Consider the following 23,095-nt stretch of genomic DNA (forward strand, 5'->3'; position numbering starts at 1 on the left):
TGCTTACTTATCCAAGAAACATTGAAAACAAACACACCCACGCTGCACAGTGCAAACTCTACCTTGCAACAGTATTCACAGCTTGATTATCTTCCTCTTCACTGGGTTCTATCCAAGCAGGCCGGACTCCCAGCAGAAGGAAGAGGCATCGGGATATCACAAGCTGGCAGGCGGCAGGAAACGACAGACCTTCATCTGATTCACAACGATTTTCCCACTGTTGTTTGGGATCCGGCTGCGTCTCCGGGCTGACCGGGCTCTCCATGCTGCTGGGGAGGGTGGAAGTGCCAAATGACTCATAGACCGTCACATTCTGCTGCACTTGCATGGCTTCCCGTGTGGCCATGAATGATTCCAGGACTTCTGCAGAGGTAGAAAGCATTCAAGATTGTGATCAGCATCATATTATTGTGCAGGTTGAGTGTCTTTAACTGCAGGAGAAAATAGAAACCTATTAACAACAGACAGAAGTAATGAGTCCAGACCTGACAGGTACATTCGACTGCTGCTAAATCGGTCATCTTCTGTCAGTTCTTCATGGTTGTGGTTCGCAGTCGGAGTCGGAGGCACTTGCACCTCCTGGTTACAGTAACCTACTGGCTGCTGCTGGTGATCTTTTCCGACTTGCTCCATGGACATGCTCGGCTCTTCACTATCAGCATCGGGACTTTGGGGAGACTGAGAGTTCTGCATTATACCAGAAAGAAAATACACATATATATTTATTTTGATTTAGAAGATTTCATATCAGTTTATTTGGTTCGACAGGGAATTTTTAGTAATGTTACCTGTTTGGTTGAGTCTTGCCTCTGAGACATTTTCGGAGCATTTTTAAGAGCCAGAAGAGAGCTTCTTAGTTTAAAAACTGTTTCATAGACCTCAAATAGCATCTCAGAAGGTTCATGTCTGTTTCAATAAACATGGATAAATGAAGAATATTAACAGATTGCTTTGTAAGCTCCTCATCACACATTAAACTGGAGATACTAGTGGATTAACACCACACTTCAAAAGTTTCATTGTGTGACATTATGGGAAAATCAATAGAAATATGTGAGGAAGAAAACTGTGGACCTCTTCTTGCATTTTGCGTCTTGCTAACTGAAATGAACAAGGAAAGGCTTTGTGTGACATAATGTCAGACACTGAGGAAAAAATGTAAATAAGTGGTCAAGTCATTGATCAGACTGCGATTCAGTTTCAGCAAATTTCTGATCTTATATAACTGATCAGTACTCAGGAAATCCTTAGTATCATTCACCACATGGAAAATTTTGTTTGGTGAGTACATTGACATATGTGGAGGTATCTGACTCACCTGTCCTGCCAGCAGGCCTCGTTCTGCAGCCCTGTGTGTTTCAGGAGAGCAGCAAGACTGCAGCGGCAGACGATGGGCAGCAGGTAATCCTCAGAAGAACCTCCGTTTTCCCATTCTGCTCTCACAGAAAACACAAATGAAATGCAATAACGTCAAAAAGCGAATGAATCAAAATCCATTATGTAAATGAGAATACATTTATACAAAATAAAGATACAGACAAGTAAGATTACCGTTACTGAGAGCATACTCCTCCATCTTCCACCACATGACGCCTGCAAGTCCCCTGGTGGAGCCCAGGGCCATCTCCAGTAAAGTTCGGGTATCCTCAGTTATATCTAGCTGCATCTGTTGGGCGTCGCTGTTGCCCAGCAGCACGACCTCGGTCAGCCAAGCCATGGTAGAGTCTGCAGGAGACCATATCGCTTAACCCACTTATGAAAACCACAACTTGCGCCAACATTTACAGCTGACCTTCCCACTGGTATGAAAATTTAATGGACATCTGAAACATTTAGGGAGCTTGTTTAATAGAGCTGAGACGCCTCATAATATAAGGGAGGTCCATCACATAAAGAAGCTGATTTGCAGAAATTTCTGTGCTACCAGTACTTCTTTATTTTCTAAGTTGAAAGATTTGTTGTTCTAATAAACAGATTATAGAGACATTCACATAAATAAAACAGATGATGAAACAACATCTGCTCTGTGCAAATGATGCGTTACAAAAACTGAAGAATAAGTTCAATCATTTCCTACCAAGCTGTTCAAAGTCCATCTCCAGACCATTCCTGAGAAGGACGTTCGATAACCACGCCTCTGACATTTTCTCATGGAGGGAAGGCAGAGGGCCTTGCACCATACCGCCAAGGCACCGTCCAACGGCCAACGCAACAGACCGCTCCAGGTCCAGTATCCAAACCCATCTGCTCTCCTCCTCCTGTTGCTCCTTTCCAAGGTTTGGGCTTTCCTCGCTTTTCTCTACAAGATAATCCCTCTCATTATTAAACTAGATATATATATGTATCAACTGAATTGACAGGGAAACCTATAGGAATAATAATTCTGGGTGAATAGGAAAAGTAAAGGATAATTGAACTGACCAGAAGAAGCTTTTTGAGCCTCTACTCCCAGTTCTTGGTCCTCCAGGAGGGACGTCTCAGGCAGCAGGCTGTTCAGATCATTCAGGTGCTCCAACAACGACATCAAATGGTTCAGTAGAGGCTGAACGGTGTCCAGTGGCAGCAGCAGCAAGGAGTACATTACCTGGCACAGCAAGCTACCCGCGACAGAATGGTACAACACAGCTGCGACCAAAGGTGAGACAAAAGGAGAGGATTAAAGTCAGTTAAACCTACTGTGAAAAGAGAAAGAGTTCTAACACCAAATCGAAAGAGACTCGACAACAAATTTGGTATTGCTATTATTCTTACTATGCAGCTTTTTAATTATCTGTTTGTCATGGGAGCTCTTTTTCAGCAGCTTAGTGGATCTCTTGAGAGTCTCAGTGGCACAGGGAAGCAACAGGTAAAGATGCTCACGCAGCAAGGTTACACTGCCGTCATCCTACCAGGAGCAGAAAGAACCCCATTGTAATCCAAATACAATAAACAGTTAACAGAAATAAAAACGACAATGCTTTATCAAAGACAAATGGGCAAAAAAAATCATTTATAAATGAGCATTTCTGGATGTTTATTTCAGTAACACTGGCCATTTGAAATGTTCATACACTGGGCAATATGTGTTCAACTTCTGGCCATTAACTACAAATTGAGACTTGCACTCAATCAGGGGGGACTGATATACAACTTCAACACATTTTAAAACCAAGGATTGGATGCATTAGTTTAAATTTATTGTGGATCCTCAAAAGGTTAAAATTGGACCTAAAAGTTCAAATATGTACATAGAAAACAACTAATATCTGAGGTAAATGTTATGAAGTAGCATTTGACCACAAACTTTTAAGAGTAATTAACAAGTCTTTGTCATACTTCTATAAAGACAATTAGCATTTCACACCTACAAAAGGTAGAGGAACCCTTTAAATGGTCAAACTTTGAAAATAATTTATATGCACTACGCTTATGCAAACTACTGGAACAGCAACTTTCTGTTGTTTTGACTGTCTGACTAATTTAGTTTTTTTTACCTCAGGTCTGGACTGAATGTAGCAGTGGGAGAGCAGGTGTTTGTGAAGTCCTGACAGCAGCTGGTGGAACTGAGATGGAGGATCATTTTGTCCCTCTCCACCTCCACAGAGCTGTTTATCACTGTTTTTCTCCAGTTCTCCAAACTGCTGCTCCTGTGTGAACAGACATAGGCAGACACGCAGCAAAATCACTGTCATATCACCACATTTATGTTGCATTGTTCACAAAAGTGCTGTTCTAATTATAAAAAACTTATTTCAACTCAAAGATTAGTACGGAAAGAGTAGTTTCCCTTACTACATTACTGGAACTATCAGCACTACATTTCATGATTTACGTTCTACATACACAAGGTCCTTGAATTCGTACCGTATAAAAGTCAATGCTGAGCAGCAGCGTTCTCAGCAGGACCTCCGCTAAGTGCAGTGGGTCGTAGGCATCAACTGAGCTGGAGGAGGAGGGAGGTCGGGCCGATGCGGCGGGCGTTAGCGGAGGTCCGAGGCCCGTCACCTCTCCGAAATTGCTGTAACCTAGCAATGAAGCTACATGGCTCTGATCCTGAAGGCTGCTAAGGACCATGTCTAGCTGCAGCCGCTTTGAACAGACACAGAAAGGAGCAATAGTTTTCACAGTTCCATATTTTCGCATTGTTCTAGCACTCTTTCACACATGCAGCCAAGCAACACTCCAAATTGATAAAGTGGTTAGAGAATCTCCAGCTGTATCAAGCCTGATAGCAATAAAAAAAATGAGCTCAACCATTATTTTCCTCCATATCTTCAAAGATGACATAATAAAAGTATGTGGTGTTCGTTTATATTGAACCCTCTTTTCTTTGATACCCCAAAATAAAATGATGACTATATTCCTAATAGATAAATGATTCCTTATGATACTTATACATACCTGGCCTTTGGAGAGAATATTTAAACTCTGTGGGCCTTGGGGAAGGAGGGAAAGGAGCAGCTCAGTTCGTTCCCTGAGAGGAGGCAGCAGCAGGGAGGCACCAATGGACAGTGTGTTTAAAACTGCCTGTATAGCGACAAGGAAAGACAAAACATCCAATATTACCATTAACTGCATGCAATAAAATGTATTAAAAGTACAAAAGCCTCTCAGCAAAGATACTCTGTCGTGGGACATTAACAGGATATCTTTTGGCTGTTGTGAGTAGTGAGGCACTACCACGAAAAAACACTTTAAGCTTATCAGAAACATTTTTAACCACTGTGCAGTGGTCTTCTCATTCTAATGTTAAAAAGAAACTAGGTGTAGCTAATAGGCCTCCATTCAAACTATAATCTATTGAAATGCAGAGCACGACCCTTGGTGGGTATTACTGATTTTCACCGACATTGACGTTGGACTTTTCAAGGGCAAAAGTGATCTCTGCATCTACTCTAGGAAAATGTATAACTGATGAAAATTAAAATTACAATATCGATAGGGATGAACTCACATTTTTTTTACCGTTACTTATTACCTCTCCTCTCTGTAAGATTTAGTATGTCAGTCTCTAAAACTATACAGCTGGTAGGGGCATTAAGGGCAGTTTGTTCACCCAACAGACTAAACATGTTATTGATATGCAGTTTGAATCCATGACATAATCTCTTTGTCTACCGAAGTCAAAGAGTTTTTTGCAATATTCTACTCACTGATATTGTCATGAAAATTTTGTGCATCTCTGATCTATTTCCAGAACTATATTAGAACAGAAACTTAGATTATTTACTTGTTGTATGGACTCTGGTATGTTGGTGTCTATAAGTCTGAACAGTAGATTTCTCAAGGGCCTGCCCTGAGCACCGAGAACCATAGCTCCTGTGCCGCCTGCATGAGCCAAGGACAAGTGGATGGACAGTAGCTTCATGCACAGCAGAAGAAAATGATGGTGATCCCTGAGGAGCAGACACAGACAACTTTAGAGGAGGGGATTAAAGGAGCAAGCGAGGAAATGTGACTGTCAACATGCAATAGAGGTGAAGAATTCTCCACATCCTCTACTTCAACATCTTATGCTCCTCAAGATTCAAATTTCCACAGATTTTATGACATACTGGATATCTGAGTGGGTCAAATTTCAATCGAGAAAAAAATATTCCTGAAGTTTGATTGTAATTCAGCAAGAGTAAAAGTTTGGGGTTTTTTATGTCACTTTTTTAGGCACTTACTTCTAACAAGTTTTAAAATTTATGCAACTCAGATTTGTAAACTATATTACACCTTTATATTGTTTGTCAAAACTAAAAATTGCAATGCTTGAACAACAAGCTAAATTGGTCTAGGGGCAAAAAATAAATGAAGATGTATTTATCTGTGACTTATATCAGTAATCCAAAAGCATGTGGACAAATGCAATGAGATAATAAAAAAAGAGTTGTGGTGTGGCAAATCAATGAGAAAGGGTATATACAAATCTAAAAAGAAACTTTATTTTTCAAAAATTCTGTTCTTTACATGGAACAAATTGTAATAAATTCTGGAAACCCAGCAATTTTTCTAAATATAAAATGTTATGTTTCCCATATTTATCCAGCCTTGGATAAAATCAAATTACATACTTTTGCAGGCTAGTAAGAACCGTTGACTGTATGCTTTGGTCACTGAACATAGCAACAAATTCACCTCATACCTTTTAGATACAAATGGAGCTGGGGGTGTATCGTTACCAATGCCGTCACAGTACATTTCTAGGAAGTTGCGTAAGTAGGTGAAAGTGCTTTCCTCCAGGTCAACACAGAAGGGTCTGTGCCATGCCACGAGTTGCCTGGACAGAGAAACAAAGCAATCAGGGAAACATCTCCATTGATACAAACGCAATCCACAACACAAAGGAAAGATTTCAAACGGCAGAAACTATGAGTCGGTTTTTACTAAAGAGATTTTAGTCACTGTTCACCTGTCACTTGGAACTGCAGTCCATGCGAGACTATGAGAGGTGCCAGCTGTTATTTGCTGAATTGAGATTCCCTCTAAGCCAAGCACCTTCCTCGGTTTGGTTATTGGCGTAGAGGTATGGCCTTGCCCACACTGACCCATCGTATTGTTACCCCAAGCATACACTTCGTTCTCTGACGAGAGGAAGACACGTTTCAGACGTCTTTCGGCATTGTGTAGAAATCATTTAGTATGAATCGGCAAACTGGTGAAGATTTCTCACCGTGAGACAAAGCCAGACAGTGACTGTCCCCACAGGAGATGTCTATGATCTTGGTGATGCCCAGGTCTTCTATGAACCTGGGTCTCAATGAGGTTGTTTCAGAGGAGCCACAACCTAAACAGGAGCCACAGCCCCAAGCAAACACCTAAAGGTACAGCACAGGCAAAAACAAAATACATACAAATGATAAAAAATAAAAAAATTAAAAAAAATGCTGTTAATGTTTTCTAATGTAATCAGGTAACTGATTTAACAGTTCCAGACAAATTTCTGGGATTGGTCAGTATGTATTAATTATATTCCACTTTCACAGATGCAGATCTCAGAGTCTCATTTCTGAGTTTTTCATTAACGTGGCTGACCGAGAACAAGCTTCGTTAAGGCTGGCACCAGCTGGCTCAGTCAAAAAAATAAAAGATAATGCATAAAATACATTGCAATACATTTCTTTCATGTGCCTTTTCACATATATTGACATTTATTAAACAGCGTTAATCCGAAGATTAACAAACCCAGTCTAAAACTGATGGAGTCAATCGAAAGATGTAGGTCGGCTGAATCTTACTTGTCCTGCAGATGTGAGGGCTAGAGATGACTGGCTGCCTGCACACACTTTCCTGATAATAAATCCATGAAGGGCTTCAATGACCTTGGGGCGATACACACGGTTCGTGTCTCCATGGCCTAGTTTACCTGCAAACATGAGTCATACTTCACATTTTCACTGCGGCTCAAAATGCTCTCATCGTAAAAATGGCGACTGCAACTACAACACAAAAGTGCTGATGAGTTAATTTCACTAAAATAAGCAAAGTTTCTGATGTATATTTATGAATGAAACTTGTATTTCCAGGTGTTTTCAATCAAAACGTCTATAAAGTGACAACTTTACCATTGTCTCCGCCACCAAAGGACCACACCGTACGTCCATCCTGCGCCACAGCAATGGTGTGGGAACTGCCACATGTTACCTGTCCCACTCCACTGACATCCTTCACCAGTGTGGGCATGTTACGACTCTGGCTGTCACTGTGACCTGCACCAGACAAACCAGGTAATCAGAAATTCTTTGAAAACATCATCATTGTTGAGCTAGAGTAAATCTGAGTGTACCAAGTCTGCCAAAGTCTCCCTCTCCCCATGTATAGAGCTCTCCATCATTGGTAACAGCAGCACTGTGTCTGTAGCCAGCAGACACGCATACAACAACCTGTAAGAAAAAGCAGCACATGTCAAAAACGTGCTGGAAGACGTTAAAATATAAACGGCTGCATAAAATCAGACAAAAACTGTATAATTCCTTTTGTCAAAAACAGGTTGCTTTTCTGCAGACTCACTTTTCCCGAAAGTGGCCCTTGTATGATTTTGGGGTATTTCTGTGTCACACTGTTGCCATGACCAAGTTTTCCATATTCACCATCACCCCAGCTGAACACCTAAAATAAATTTGTGTTTATAAATTGAGTCTAATATAAAAAAAAACATGCACATGAGTCACTAAGTGCAAACATAGGTATAGGTATTGTAATGTAATGCCAGTTGACAACTTCAAAAATAGCAATGCTCATCATAAATATACCCAATATTTCATTCAAAGGGCTTCATACCTCTCCCTCAACAGTGATGGCCAGAGTGTGTCCATCCGAGCCCTTGGAGGAGGACACTTTCTTCATGTTCCTATGTGGCTCCAGCACCAGTTTCTTGGGCATGGACTGATTGTTGGAATCCCCCAGACCCAGGCGGCCATAGCTGCCTTTTCCACAGGCTTTCACCGAACCATCAGCTGACACGGAGAAGGTGCAGTACTGGCCTGCCTCAATCTGGAAGGAGTCCAGAGTACACATTAGACGATAGAATTTCCACATTGAAAACTTGGTGTACCATATTTTTCTTACTTAGGTCACAGGTGCTACACAAATTAGTGAACTGTTTGCTTTGGCATTACAGGTTGTGTAATACTAATCAACCAAAACTAAAATGAGATGAAACGGCGAAGGGGCAAAAGTAACTAGCACATATTTGAAATATGATGCATTCCACAATTTAGGTAGAAAAAAAGGGAAACAGGTAGTTTAGAAAATAGAAAATGAAGTGAAAGACCTTTAGAGACTCATGACATCCTTTTCATAACAGGAGAGAAAAAATCCAATTATTTGCATTTGTCACACGCATTTGCTCAAACCTACCATCTGAGCATCACTGAAGCCCTGCGTCACTTTTGGCAGGAGGATTTTCTCCAGCGTCCCCTCTGCCAGCTGATGGCTGCTGTTGCTGCCCCAAACGTAAACCATCACCGCGTCGCTCTCTGCGCCGGGAGCAGCTGTGTCTGTGCTGCAGGAGCACAGGCAATTCGATGCCAGGTTGCATATCTGTGAAAGTGGAACAAGGTGCAGTTAGAGGTTAGGTATGTCAATGAAACAACTTTGTCTTATTATTAGTATTGTATCATACTGTAGTAGTCCATGCTGTGTTTTACCTCCTCAAACAAGTACAGAGCCGCCTGGGAGAGTCGACAAAGTCCATCTGCATCCTTTGTTAGCACCTGAGTGTTGATGGGATCCCCACGGAAACCCTATAAAAATGGTTTATTTTCCACATTTAAATACAAGGATGTTTTTAAAACACTGCACTGTGTTCATGAAAACGAAATCCAGATCACGTTTAAATCTCTTGTTATTATGATGGGTAAATTGCCATATCGCATCACCTGGATACAGTAGTACATAGAACCTGCTGGCAACAGCTATCTCCGGTTATCATTTGTACAAAACTACTGCAAAGCTGATTAGGATGATTCAATATGAATAACTGTGGGGGACAGGAAGACCGGCTTACTGTTAATCCTTATTTGCACACTAATGCATCACTCCAAACTTAAACAGAGAATCTTAGTTTATATGGCGGCATGGAGAAGTATCAAACCAAGATGATTTGAGGACAGGATGAAAACTACTTCTTAAATACTGTTTTGTAAATAAAGCAAATACTTTTACATTTTTAGATGGATTGCATCATTAGAAATTATGGCTTATTGCATTGTAGTATCTAGTAATTAATAATAAAAATAATGGTGAATTCTAAGCATCTAGCTTAAAAAATACTCTGACACTGGCCAAGGCCAAGGAAGCAGAACATTATAAGAGGTGCATAATCAATCAAAACACAATTTTCATCTCATATCCATGTGTGCAATATCTCAATAGCAATGGACTGCATGAATTAAACATTGAGACATATTTATTTTAAATGTCAATCATGCAAATTATACAAGCCAATAATACACTTGGCCCTTAATGTGGGCTTTCCCTGCCTTAGATGCTCACACTGGATGGATATTTTCAGTGGCTGAGATGCTACACCTCAGGTCATGAGTGGTGGGAACAAAATGTGATGAAGGAAAACAAAAAAAGTTCAGAAAAATACAAGTTATTGATACAGTCATCACAATATTCTTCAAAAGAATCACAAATCCATCCATTCTGTTGCCCGTAAATGTAAAGTAACAGCTTATTTTCAGAATCATGCTTTTCACACATTAGGTCCTCTTGTAATTCCTAAGTCTTTTACTGTAACAAAGATATTAAACTGACAATAGTATGCATAATAGCATTTCCGTATTGTAGATTTAAAAGTGAAGCAATAATGCTGCCTTTTGCTGCTATACATTCTTTTTCTTTTTTATTACATATGAGATGGCTGCTGTCACCACTAATATACTCTAGAAAAAAACATTTGGTGCAGTATGACACCAAGGTGAAGCTGAAAAGATGCAAAGTTAGCTTCTAGTATCAGTAACATCTGAGCTGATATTATGCTCTGGAAATGTTACACTTATGTGCAATATATTATGGGATGTCAGCACATATCTAAAATTAGCTAAGAGGTTCTTTTATAAATCCCACAGTCTCTAATGTACTGTACATTAACGAGAGCAAAAGGAAAACAGAAGATTGCTTTAAAATGTATTACTCTGCCGCTGGCAGCTATCATAAAGATGTCAGAAGCTTTCAAATCAATTCATTTTTATTCTTGTTACATAAGTTAAAGCTTGTTTTTTTTTTTTTTTTTAAACAAAAAAAATGAATCTGTGAGCTTTGGTCAAATGACTCTGAACTGTATCTTTTTATGTTTTGAGGCACTCGTGGTCTTTACAGGAAAAAGGGAAGAGAGACAAAGGGAAAACATGTAGTAAATGTTTCAGGTTCGAACCCAAGACAGCTGTGGTGAGGAGAATTTTACGACACTGCTGATTTATATAAAAAGAGAACACACCAGACGAATGTGCGTTCTCATGTCCACTGTTAAGTGTGGGAAAGGATCCATAGAGCTATGGGCTTCTGTCCAAACTATGTGTGACTTCATGACATCATAAGGATTTTAACTAAAAAAATTGGTGGCTTCTGCCTAGAAACATAATCTGGAATATGAATTGGTTTGTCAGCATCATAAGGATGCAAAACAAATAGTCAAGTCCACAGAAACAGTTAATCAGACACAAAACAAATCTAATTTCAAGGCCATTAAGGCTGATTTCATATTTTAATTGTAAAAAGAATAAAATGTAACTGATTAAGAAAAACTGACTTACCGAATATTGCCTCATCTGAAGAAGAGTTTGCTGAATAAGTTCAAAGCCCACGCCAGGTGATTGCTGAAAGCCCAGTGAGGAGGAGGAAGACAGGACCGCAGTGGAAGAGGGCATGGAAGCTGCTAAAGCTACCTCCACCCACTCCAGCAGGAATTTCAGGGAGCCTCTCTGCATGGCCAGGCCAAGCAGCAGCTCCAGAGCCAGCCTCCGACCAGTCGGGTCCGCCCCGCTGGTCCCGCTGCTCACCGACGTCTTCTTCAGAAAGTCAGCCACCTGTCCAAGGCAGTCCAAACCCACCGATGGGATCTTACTCTCATTAGCCAGAGAAAGCGGTGGCAGAGAAGCCAGGACGGAGGACGCAGTGGCGAGCACGTCATTGCAAAGCACAGACTCCGGGTGCACAGAGGCCGCGTACCTCCAGTTCTGCTGCAGCAACGAGAAGAGCAGACTCAGACCTGTCCTTACACCCATTTCTATCAGAACATCTGTACCGGACTTGATTTTAGAAACTCCCCCCGGCAGACGAGGTTCTGAGGCCAGCTCAATCGGCCCGCTCTCTGCCCCGCTGTCCGTGGACTGCGAGGGCAGCTGCAGGCGAAACTTGTCATGATATTTGCTGTGAAGTGCGTAGTAGATCCTCTGCAGAACTACCAGTCTTTGGTGGAGGCCCAGGGTGTAGGAGGTTTGCGTCAGCATGCGGTGAGCCAGCCATCGCTGACTGTGAAGCAGGGATGACAGGTACTCTTCTTTCTCGGCTGATGTGTTGGATTCACACTCGAAGTCGGGAAGCCTTGGACTGGCCAGTTCTTGGACAGGCTGAGCCAGAGTCACCACTTCCTTGTTGTAAAGGAGCTTATTGTAAAGCACGGCTGCCCCGTGCCTCCTGGCTGTCTGCACGCTGTCTTCTGCAGCCCAGGAACTGTTGAAATGCTCCTGCCACTTCAGCAACACATGAGTTTGACAAGGCACCATCTTTGCACATCATCTAAACTGTATTTCTCTCCTGAAAAACAGAAGGAGCAGAAGAGTTACAATGGATGCAATTGTATTCCCCCTCCCTCACACCTTCATCATTTCACAGGCAACATTTCTTACTAATAGGTCACTTTATTATGTTGTTTTCTCCCAATTACATTCAGTGTGAAGGTGAAAAGCTTTGTCTTTGGTGTTGGCAGCTCTTCACACAGCAGTCTACATCCAGGTTAATGATACAAGCCCAGTGGGTGTCAGTGAAATAGGTCAGCCTCCTCCTAATGAGGAGACTTACAAGGCACAAAGGGAAGTAGAATAGCAAGACTTTCTTTGCCATAAAGTCACTGATTGATTTTTTTTTTTTTGTTTTGAGCACTAAAGTTAACAATCCAAGCCAGAATTTAAGAAATATACACTTTGTTGATAGATATTTCATTTCTGAGTTGATTTTATTACTAAATTTAGTTGATTAAGATAACTGAACTGAATACCCAAACATGTTTCCAACTCTAATTGCCAGTAAATTCCCTCCTTTCCTGCCTTTTGTTGCCGCCCTACACACATCCACCTCTCACAAAACCTATGCTGTGAAACTTTTTTATTGTTCAGTTTGAAAGCTGATTTATAACCAAAAATCTGGGTATATTTAATAAATATTTAAAACAAAGTTGAGGTGACTAACCAAGGGTTTGATCCAGATTGTAATCTGATTTATCATGTTTTTTTAAGTAACTATGAAACTATAGATTATCTGACTGCTCTTTATTGTCATTGTGTTAAAGTCACAATCACTTTACTTACATACCATGCCATAATAATGAAGCAGTGTTGTCATTCAAGTGATAGTGAGTGGGGGCTCATCTACTTTCACATTGTACAGTACGAATCACACCCTCCCACTTCCAATGCTCCTGCTGTCTCACAACAGCAAAAATAGACTTGAGTTTCACTTCAATAATTGTATTTCTAGTACTGGTTGTTTAATATTTACTCCAGTACAGAGACTGAATTATTTGTCCAAACAAAAAAAAAAAAAAAAAACTGACTTGAATAAGTTATTATGATGCCAAAGTATAAATCCTGAAATTTAAACCTACAACAAAACATGAAATACACTAAATCGCAAAATATTACCGAGTGTGTGACTTTGATCATAGTCTGAAAATCTCATGTCTCTTGCCAGGCCAAAGGCTTGAGGGGGCTATACGGTTTCCACCCAGTCCAAAAATAACACCAAGCTTAGATATAGCAATAGGCTCGACCAGTGAGGCAACCAAAGCAAGAAAGCTCCAGAAATGTGAAGCAGCAGATGTGGGGCTAATTGCAATTTCCCTTTTTATCCTTTCCCCCCCCCCACCCCCCCAAATAAAACCTTTAGTTTCTCATTTGTTCCGGAAAATATCCTTTTGTGATTACAGACTATGATGACGTCTGGAAACAATGCGCTCTTCCAGGATCATTATTGTATGATGTATGAATTCAGCTTCATACATCTTTTCACCAAGAATAGCTTCCCTGTTTGAGCTGAAGAAAAACAACAAGAGAGCATGATGCCACCATGCTCTCTAAAACAGGCATTATTGGTGCCTGTTTTACAATTGGCTTTCCACAAATTACTATTTTAAAACACTTTCTGGTCTCATCTCCTCCAGTGTCCTTTCTTTGGTTCAACCATGGCTTTGTTCTTGTCCCTGTCCCATACAGGCTGTGGTATGCATGACTAATCACTGTGCAGTCAATTTGGTTTTTCACCTGCATTCTGGGTGACTGCAGCTCCTACATTTTGCCAACTAGAGCAGGCTTTCCGTTTTTTTGTGAACAGCCAGGTCTTTTTAGGTTTTCAGTTGTCCCCTTTTCAGACCAGTTTCAGATGATAATGAGTCAGAACAATGAGATGTTCAAAGGTTGATGAATTGGTGTTTTTTTGTTGTAACCCAACTCTGCATTAAACTTCTCCACAACTTTTTTAGGACTTGTTTGGTGTAGTCCATTGGTCTTCATAAGATTGTTTGCTCACTAACAATCGTTAACAAAACTCTGAGAGCTTAACAGAAAAGCTATATTTATACTAAGACTAAATTATGCAGGTGGGATCTATTTGTGATTTGGGTAACCTCTCAAAGAAGTCGTTATCACTGAATTTTATTTCTAGGTGTCAGAGTAGGGAGAAGTCAAAATCAGTGCATGGCACACCTCTTCCAGACTTTTCTTTTGTATTGAATTTGAAGTGTCATTTACTGACTTTTCCTAATTATGCACCACTTTGTGTTATCCTATCATGGGGAGAGAAATGTGAGGTCTTGTGGAGGCTTATGTTAAATCTCTAGTGTTACCAAAAAACCCTGAGGACACATAACTTCAAAATGGAATACATCTCATTTCACTTCATTCATTCCAAATACGTCTGGTTTACTTAAACCGCCTAATCACCTACATTTGACATATGAAGGAAAATGCTAAGATCAGCTGGAAGAGGATGCTGACTTATCAGTTTAAGCTGCTGTTTCCAGGATGACCAGATCCACAGCAGGTTACACTCTGGCTGCCAGTCAAAAGCCAGCTGCAGATATTATCAAATTGTTTATCCATCATCGCTATTGACTCATATTTGAAGGGTCGCTGGGAGAGTGGTGCCTATCACACAGGTCGGGATGTGGGCTGAATCCTGAACGAGTCACACAAGACAAACAACCACGCACACACACTGATCACTAAAGGTAATTAGGGAGAAACAATGGATTGTGGGAGGAAGTCAGAGAACCTGGTGAGAACACACACACTCAAAGGGAGATCATGCATTCACCCTGACTAGTGTTTGACCTCAAGATTTTCTTGCTGCAGTGCAAACGTTCATAACCACTGCAAACCAGGCAGCTACATGTCAATAAATATAATAATAAAAATAAGAAGAAGTAGTAGTATTTGAGGTACAGAGGACAACTGTATTCATTCAAGTTAATCAGAGTCGAGCAAATAGGCACAAACGAGCAGCCTAGAGAATCATTTAATTATTCAAACATAGTGACATTATCCTCCTGCGCTTCAAGTTTCAATTTTTCCTGCCCATTTATTAGTGTTTTTTGCCAAGATATGAGTCTTGACATCTCTGTTCCTGGCTCGGTGCCTGGAGGCTGCAGCAACACAAACACCGAGCTGCTCAATGGGAATCTGAACGGCGGACGCCGCCGCGTCATTCAGCCGGTGTAACACTATTCTGCATCTGCGGTGACAGCTGAGCTAACGCTGGCTGCCTGGCTGCACTGCAGCTGCTGCTAGTCCGCTTCGCATTAAAAGCCCGACAGACCGAGCCCCACCTCCGCCTGCTTTCTGACAGCTCCCGGCAGAAACGCCTCGCCGTGTGACAGTGAAAAGCTATTTCACCTGGCTGCGGTGGAGCGAAAGAGGGCCGCAGGCGTGTCGGTTACCTTGACGGCGAAGCCTCCGAGGGGGTTGTTTGCTTTGCGTTACCCGTCCCGTCCCAGTGAGGTCTCCCTCGGACGCACATATCATGTCAGCCTTCCCCCTGCGTTTCCCCCGCTTCTTCTGCGGAGCTTTATCCACCGATGCGAGGGGGCGGCGGGCTGCCACTTTAGCGCCACGGCGCGTCTCGGAGTGATGGCTCACCAATGCGTTTGGTTGGCGCTGGACAATGCAGGGCAAACTTCGCATCACGCAAAAATCCTGCAGGCTTTTCATGGAAAAGCTTTGATCTGACAGAAAATGACTGTTACTGCATGCATTGTTTGGGCTTCAATCAAGATACCTTTTTTTTTTTTTTTTTTTTTGCATTTTCTTCTATTTAACATTTAGTAAATCCACCTTTAACCGCAAAAAGCTATGCAGGTATTTGTGAGTAGGCTACCTCCTGGGATGCACATATCAGTTCATTTGGTATTATTTATTATTACATTTTATGTTATTATAACAACACATCTTTCTAGGACAAGTGGGAAAAAGCTAATGAGTTTTTCCATGTGTATTAAAAACGACAAAAATACCAACTATACAAATTATACACTAATATTAATAATAATAACTGCAAACCTGATTAAAGATATAAACCAAACAGCTTGCAGCCAAATGATAAAACATCCCATTGTTTATACACACCAACTCTTGTAGGGTTGCATGGGTCTGGTGTATCTCCAGCAATCAATGGGCCGGAGGTGGCGTCCATCCTGGAGAGGACACCAGTTCATCACTGGGGCAGCAGAGAGGCACACAGGACATACACTCATGCACACACACACACACACCACACACACACACACACACACACACACACCACACACACACACACACACACACACACACACACACTCACATCTAAGAGTAACTTTAGAGTACTCGATAGAGGTCTGGCTGTCCAACAAAGTTCACCCAGAAAGCAGGCTGCAACATGAAAATAAGAATCCAGAATCCTAACATGTCTTCAGGCTTCCTACGAAGACTGTGGTTAATGTTGGCGTTTAACTACATTCATGTTGGGAAAAAAATGCACAAGTCTAACTTTAAAGACAAATGTTTGCTCTCTAAGAAAATCATGAAGGTTGGACTGAAGTTTTACCAGGGAAAAGCTGAAGACCAGAACTTCCACAATAATATCCCGTAAATAGAGAAGTCTAAGATTGAAACGTTTCAATAACAAAGCTGAGGCCATGACTTACATGGGGCAATAATTTGATTGTCAGCAAAGATCACAAGATGGCAGCTGATGACCAAAGGAAGTAAACAAGCAACAACAACAACAAAAAGGCCGATAAATACGAGAAAGAGAAGCTGTACTTTACCTGCCATCTGTAAAATCCTTTGCATTGTCTATTTAGAGAGAAAGGTGGAAAATTTAGTTGAATTGTCATCGTCATATCAACTTTTTGTCACCATGGCGACCCAAAAAACATTCTGGTATCTGCTGTCAGGGCCGAGATTCTGAGCGACCCAAACAAGGCATTAAATTCAGTGATGATGATTAGTAAATGTTGATTATTTTTTCCCTGCAGCCACATATGATTTGCTATTTAGCTTCACTGCTGAGGTTCATCACAGAAGAGAACCGGCCAGAGTCTGTCAGAGAAATGTCACTTTTGAATGAGTTAGTTGGTGGTAACATGTGTAAGCAAGTCACAGGGTTTTCCCCCAGTGTACTATCAGCCTGTGGACCACCAGGCTAAGCATTGTTTTTTTTAAAACAATAACTAAAATATTGTTTTAGTTATTGTTTAAGTTAAAGTCAAGTTAAAGTTGGAGTTTAATACCTAAACTCCAACTTCATAGCTGGAGTTTAGGTTTTAATCTTCCAGTCTTCCAATAACACCTAATTATCAAGTGATATTTTCAAATTTCATGTCAACTATAAACATTTTTTAACTCAAAAACACAGTGAATTGCTGCATGATACCCCAAGCACTGGGGTTAGCAGGTTTTCTCGGGATTCATGTCACATTTAGGCACACACTCAGAAATAAGGTCAATCAATTTTTTAAAAAAATATATGTTTATTGATCATTTTTAGATTCCCCCCAAACCCCCTTCACATCACAGAGAACTGCATCCCTTTGTATGGGTCGACTGTTACTACTTTGAAGCATGAAGGAGATATTGTCATGGTTCAATTAAAAAAAATTCAAACATATTTATATTGATCCCAAAAGGGAAATAAAATGTCATTGTAACTCATGTCAATTAAAATTCTTACAAGAGTTTTTGCAGACAGTGATGGCTGTTGGCTGGAAAGATATAAATACAGTCTCCTCTCGTTTTTCTCATAGACAGTTTTGCTGTTGCATCTTTTTGGTGCAACATGACTCATGCTGTAAATTCAATTATTTTGTTTTTCAGAGATTTAAAGCAAAGAAAAAAAGATGATTGACTACGTTGATTATTCACTGCCAGTGACTATTTAATAGGTACACAGAATTTATTTTAAACGTAAACATAGTCCTATGCTTCCTATCGGTTATAAGGGAACAACTCCACATCCTCCCAGGTCCTCATGCTGCCATCTGACGCTGAGCTGTTCCGTCACTGAGACAAAAACAAACCAAAGATAACTCATGACATCAGGTCCTGCCAACTTCAGTTCCTGGATGGAGGTTCCCAGTTAATCCCACTTCCAAGCCGGATTTCTAAAAAAAGGCTGCTGGGTAAAGAAAAAAAAAAGAAAAGAAAAGAAAGAAACACCGGAATGAGGAAATTAGCCATCGGCGAAAACAAAGTTGTTCATTGCTGATAACCCTCCAACCTGATGAACCGCGGGGTCAGTCAGCCCGAGTCGTTCAGACGAGCCGCTCCTCCAACCGTCCCCGCATGCTCTATCCAGCCGCCCCGCATCCAGCGATGTCCCTCCTGCTCCTCACGGTGCTCTCCTCACTCACGCTGCACGAGGCTGAGGCGTGGAGCGCCGGCGTGAAGTATGCGGTGAACTGCCCGGACAGATGCAGCGTGGACCGCTGCGGCGACACGCAGCGCTGCACGCGGACCGTCCTGGACGACTGCGGCTGCTGCCAGGTCTGCGCGGCCGGCAGAAGCGAGCACTGCTACCGCACGGTGTCGGGGATGCACGGCGTCAAGTGCGGACCGGGGCTGTTCTGCGAGTTCTATAAGGATGAGGACGATTATGGAGACGAATACGGGATTTGCAAAGGTGTGACCTGAAATCTTTGTCGTTTTTTTGAGTACTGCATCTTTTGTACATAGTCCTATAGTCTATTAATAAGCCTTATCTCCAGACCTAATTTGATCATCCATATTGAAATGTTGTATTTATATGCACTATCGTTTCTCCACTCAAATATATTTTATTTAATTTGGACTTTTGTGACAAACTAGTGTTTTCCTTTGCAGACTGCCCATATGGGACCTATGGGGTTGAGTGCCGCAAGACCTGCAGCTGCAAAGGAGGCATTTGTGACAGGGAAACTGGAGCTTGTCTTACCCTCACATTCTTCGCCAAAATTGCCAGCAAGCTCAAAGCTGGACCACAAACAGGTGAGTTTGTGCTTTCCAACAAATTGCTCTCAAGTGACATTGCATCGCATTAGATCTCAGTAGATCTGCAAAGAGGAAGGAAAAATAAATGAACTCCTTCACTTGTTTTCTCAGGGTCTGAAGTGGGATCAGGACAAGTGGTTGCACAGAGCACAGACAGATCCACCGCTCCAAAAAGACTGAACCCTCGCTGACAAAAAGAGAAACTACCCTTCAAATGTTCAGTCCACATGTAGCATTAATTTATAAATAAACCAAAATGTATGTTTTAACTAAAAACCTTTTGACCAGCATTTGAAAGCTTGTTCGATTTTTACTTTCATCTTTTCCATACATATGCAGTTTTATCTCTGCTCTTTAATTAATGCTTTTATTTAAAAACATTTTCCATTATGAGGTTTGATAAAGCCTGATGTGATATCAAATTAAATCAAAATACACATTACAGTTTCTTATATTGCATACTCAAAGACGTTAGAATGAGTAGAAAATATTTACAAAGCCAAATTTCATGACACCAATAAAATGTGCAGAATTGTTAAAGCAGACTGCTATGCTAGAACTAACAACTTGATAGTGGAAATGTCCCGAAATTTCATGGATAACTAGATTTCCATGTTGCCGATGTAACATTTAGGTCAAAAACAATATGCCTCCAAATCAGAAAAGCTAAACGTGACCTTAGATGAAGTATAATGTCCATAAAGGCAAAATTGTTAGAAATTTTTACAGGACTTCTTTTTCAGAATTAAAACTCTCTTCTGAGATTTAAATTGGAAAGAGAAAAATGCATTCTAAATGTTGACATTATGTTGTTAATTTTTTTCCCATGGTTATTTTAATAATTTTTTAGATGTTGATACATACTGACAACATTTTTTACAGGATGTGTGAAAGCGTATCATTGGTTAGAAGTAGGTGAAATAAGTGCTACTTCATCCACAAACGTTTTGGTTACTTTTGGTTTATAACTCATCTGATGATTTGGTTGTTTGTTTTCATCGCATTCGGAAAATGACTGAAATACATATAAATGAAGGAATGTTTGATTTATATTAGCCTTTGTGTTTTCTGGTGATCTTTTGCATTGTATATTGTTTATCATTAAATATAACTTATAGCAAAAATGTTTGTTCATTTAACACTTATTTCCATGACTATCTGATTTTTATTGGGAAGAAAAACATCAAAAGTAGCAATAAAAACTTATAACTGACTTTTGTCACTTTTGTCAATTGAAGTCTTATGTGCACATTCCTGGAGCTGCTGGAGTTTGCTGGTTTGCAAGTACCTCACGTTCATGCAAACTTTAAGTTGAACATTTTCAAACATTCTTTTAGTATTTCTGAATTTTACTGTGCCATACATTCTCTGCAGAGAAATAATATCTGCAGAGAAGCTCTAAAGATCTGCTTCACAGGCAAATAAATAATAGAAGCTTTGGAGCTTAACAAGATGTGCAAAAGAAGGCAAAGAAGGGCGTACCCTGAGGAAGAAGAGATTTTTTTTTCAAATTTGTATGCCAGGATACTGAAGCTGGGGATTTATTATTTTTTTTACACATTCTTGACTTAAATAGTGAGGTGGCCTTACATCCACAAAGGTAGAAAATCAAGTGGATCTGTGTTCCCAAGCAAGCAAAATGTCTCACTGATGTAGAAATCTGTTAAAAATGCTGAAATACACAGACATTATGAGAGAAGTGTCATGAACTTTTACTCAATCTGGAAAAAGACACATTTCTAACAAGCTTATTTATTCATACAGCATGTTGCCAATATTATGTTATTGAATAAAATAACTCAGTAATAACTGACAAATTTTCACAATAATTCTCCCTTAGCTATAAATAACTCCTATTAACCTCACCTCTCACCCTTTCTGGTAGGAAAATGTTTTCCCGTATTCAGGCTGTTTATTTCCTGTGCTTCCTGACACCTGTGAAAATGGTCCTTCTTCCTGTTGTTGTTGTGTCTGCCCAGGAATTTAAAGCAGGTTTTTTTTTTTCTTTTCAAAGTGACACTGCAAGAGCTTGGAATTTATCAGTGACATACGATTGCTATAGCTCAGCCGACTGTTTGAGCGTTAGCTCTTTTTATTGTTATTGCCAAACTGAGAGCCGACATCTCAACATCAAGTGAGCAGATTGCTTCTAAGAGGAAGCGTTGGCATATCAACATTTATGAGATGTACAAAATTATATGCAAATTTATGATGAAAAAGAAAAATCATTCATTTGACATGACCCAGTGTGAAATGTTGAAATGCAATGTTCTAAAAAAGAAGGAAGTGAAGACTTTTCTGATCTTTATCATAAAAAAATAGTATTTGCTTACCTAATTTTAAGAAATTATGTGCAAATTGATCAAATGAATTTTACATTTAAAACATAGGGATTGTTAAATGATTCCAATGACATCACAAGTGGAAAAAGGAACTGACAAACTCGGAGGACGAGAGTTAAAAAGAATAATAAAATAAGTTGAAAGTGTACACATTGAAACAGATTGTCGTATATTACAAATAAACACTATAGTGTGTGTGTGTGTTTTTTTTTTATGTGATTGTTTGTTTTAAACTATTTAAACCAACCTGTCAGCCTTTAAATTTAGGAATTTTCTTTGGTTGACCACAATGTTCGGAAAATCGAGTTCAGTTTCACTAGTCACACCCATGTCTGATTGATTATTGTCTATTGCTTAATACCTAACCAATAGCTGTGCATATGGAGTAGACTAAACTCTCAAAAATGTCAAGCTCCGATCTGAAAAAAACAAACAAAAAAAGCTTTTGACATTTCACAGCCTGGGAAGGGTATAATGACATTTTTTAAGGCTTTGGATCTTCAAGTATGGGAACAACGCTGAACCCATCCAACCAAAATAACTCCAGGAGAGCATCATCCAGAGGCCATCAAAAGACAAGAACATTTAAACCACTGCAAAACTCATAAACCTAATTATTCATTATTTATCAAAAAGAAAATACTAATATCTTGAGGCTAATTTTAGATTCGGTAGCTGCTCTGTGTCTCAGCTTATAGAAATTACGGAAAATTTGGTTAAAGTTGTCAAAAATAGAGGCGAGGAGAACGGCAGTAAATTCCAGTGGATTGAAACTGTTAAAATATATTAAAAAAAAAAAAAAACATTCACCCCACAGATTTAGAATAGCATGAAATCAGATTAACACGCATGGCCGAGCAGACAGACATGGTGGCCGTCTATATGCAGGCAGCAGCGTTTCTCAAGTGCTCAGACTCAAGTGTTCCTCTAATTCCCTTGAGAACCAGCAGGTCGAAGTCCTGCAACCAAAACAAAGGAGCCTTGAAAATAACAGGAAAGCATTGGTGAGAAAACCTCTTTATCTGACTCCCTGAGCACGTCACTGCGGCCTCTGTAAAAACAAAGGTGCGTGAATGAAGTAGTAAATAACACCGATTTTACTAATAATAGATGCAAATAGATGTTCTGGTATTTACAGTGTGACCCCAGCCTCAACAGGTTGTTTACCAGAGCGGAGGGCTGACAGGATTTATTGGAAACAACACATACACAGGGCAAACAAGGAAATTAAAGTATGCAATTAATTACATTGATTAGAAACATCAAAACGAAGGCCAGCAAAGAGAAACAGGAAATGCATCATCTCACTGGCTGGAATGATGGGAACTTAGGCAGATGAATATATTTTTTTGGGCACCCTCCATCTTTCTCTTCTACCCTGTTTTTTATTATTTTGCCAGCAAAAAGATTCTGTAGCTTTGACCTTTTGTGACTTTGCAGATGTCTGACCTAAAAGTGACTTTTCCTTTGATTAGGTAACACAAGGAGCAACATTTCTCATTAGAAACATGGAGGGTAGCTCGAAGGCAAAATGTCTGTGGTGTTTCACGTATTTAGGGACAAGTT

The 23,095-nt window shown here is 40.2% G+C and overlaps 2 protein-coding genes across 9 annotated transcripts in view; one reads left to right on the plus strand and one right to left on the minus strand.

Moving 5' to 3' along the window:
- Positions 1 to 17,058, minus strand: part of LOC129374115 (probable E3 ubiquitin-protein ligase HERC1) — a 47,719-nt gene extending 30,661 nt beyond the window's left edge. For 6 of the 8 annotated variants that reach the window (XM_055052328.1, XM_055052329.1, XM_055052331.1 and 3 more), the window contains exons 1-24: positions 15,623 to 15,764; positions 11,226 to 12,228; positions 9,114 to 9,209; positions 8,824 to 9,006; positions 8,245 to 8,457; positions 7,975 to 8,073; positions 7,751 to 7,847; positions 7,530 to 7,673; positions 7,203 to 7,330; positions 6,638 to 6,782; positions 6,377 to 6,548; positions 6,110 to 6,244; positions 5,210 to 5,375; positions 4,381 to 4,506; positions 3,844 to 4,068; positions 3,474 to 3,626; positions 2,752 to 2,884; positions 2,422 to 2,625; positions 2,078 to 2,299; positions 1,552 to 1,725; positions 1,319 to 1,433; positions 789 to 906; positions 486 to 687; positions 63 to 363 (exon numbers count right to left, since the gene is read on the minus strand). In XM_055052328.1, coding sequence (XP_054908303.1) covers positions 63 to 363; positions 486 to 687; positions 789 to 906; positions 1,319 to 1,433; positions 1,552 to 1,725; positions 2,078 to 2,299; positions 2,422 to 2,625; positions 2,752 to 2,884; positions 3,474 to 3,626; positions 3,844 to 4,068; positions 4,381 to 4,506; positions 5,210 to 5,375; positions 6,110 to 6,244; positions 6,377 to 6,548; positions 6,638 to 6,782; positions 7,203 to 7,330; positions 7,530 to 7,673; positions 7,751 to 7,847; positions 7,975 to 8,073; positions 8,245 to 8,457; positions 8,824 to 9,006; positions 9,114 to 9,209; positions 11,226 to 12,197 — 4,523 coding nt within the window. In that variant the 5' untranslated portion in view covers positions 12,198 to 12,228; positions 15,623 to 15,764. Of the gene's footprint in view, positions 1 to 62; positions 364 to 485; positions 688 to 788; positions 907 to 1,318; positions 1,434 to 1,551; positions 1,726 to 2,077; positions 2,300 to 2,421; positions 2,626 to 2,751; positions 2,885 to 3,473; positions 3,627 to 3,843; positions 4,069 to 4,380; positions 4,507 to 5,209; positions 5,376 to 6,109; positions 6,245 to 6,376; positions 6,549 to 6,637; positions 6,783 to 7,202; positions 7,331 to 7,529; positions 7,674 to 7,750; positions 7,848 to 7,974; positions 8,074 to 8,244; positions 8,458 to 8,823; positions 9,007 to 9,113; positions 9,210 to 11,225; positions 12,229 to 15,578; positions 15,595 to 15,622; positions 15,765 to 16,307; positions 16,376 to 16,987 lie in introns of those variants that run through there. The other 2 variants (XM_055052325.1, XM_055052326.1) reach the window with 2 other exon arrangements.
- A 1,267-nt stretch (positions 17,059 to 18,325) lies between these two features.
- On the plus strand, positions 18,326 to 20,400 carry esm1 (endothelial cell-specific molecule 1). The gene is made up of 3 exons (XM_055052270.1): positions 18,326 to 18,840; positions 19,041 to 19,184; positions 19,299 to 20,400. The coding sequence occupies exons 1-3, from the start codon at positions 18,504 to 18,506 to the stop codon at positions 19,376 to 19,378; spliced, it is 561 nt and encodes a 186-aa protein (XP_054908245.1). The 5' UTR covers positions 18,326 to 18,503; the 3' UTR covers positions 19,379 to 20,400.
- The last annotated feature ends 2,695 nt before the right edge of the window (positions 20,401 to 23,095 follow it).

Source organism: Poeciliopsis prolifica, unplaced genomic scaffold, assembly GCF_027474105.1.
Source record: "Poeciliopsis prolifica strain line A6 unplaced genomic scaffold, Auburn_PproV2 SCAFFOLD035, whole genome shotgun sequence".
In the NCBI taxonomy this organism is placed as follows: domain Eukaryota; kingdom Metazoa; phylum Chordata; class Actinopteri; order Cyprinodontiformes; family Poeciliidae; genus Poeciliopsis; species Poeciliopsis prolifica.

Bases quoted from the DNA above. Each gene is read 5' to 3' on its own strand.
- esm1 (XM_055052270.1), top strand. From the start codon at position 18,504: ATGCTCTATCCAGCCGCCCCGCATCCAGCGATGTCCCTCCTGCTCCTC. The intron at 18,841-19,040 runs GTGTGACCTGAA...TTTCCTTTGCAG, and splicing joins CGAATACGGGATTTGCAAAG to ACTGCCCATATGGGACCTAT. The intron at 19,185-19,298 runs GTGAGTTTGTGC...TTGTTTTCTCAG, and splicing joins CAAAGCTGGACCACAAACAG to GGTCTGAAGTGGGATCAGGA.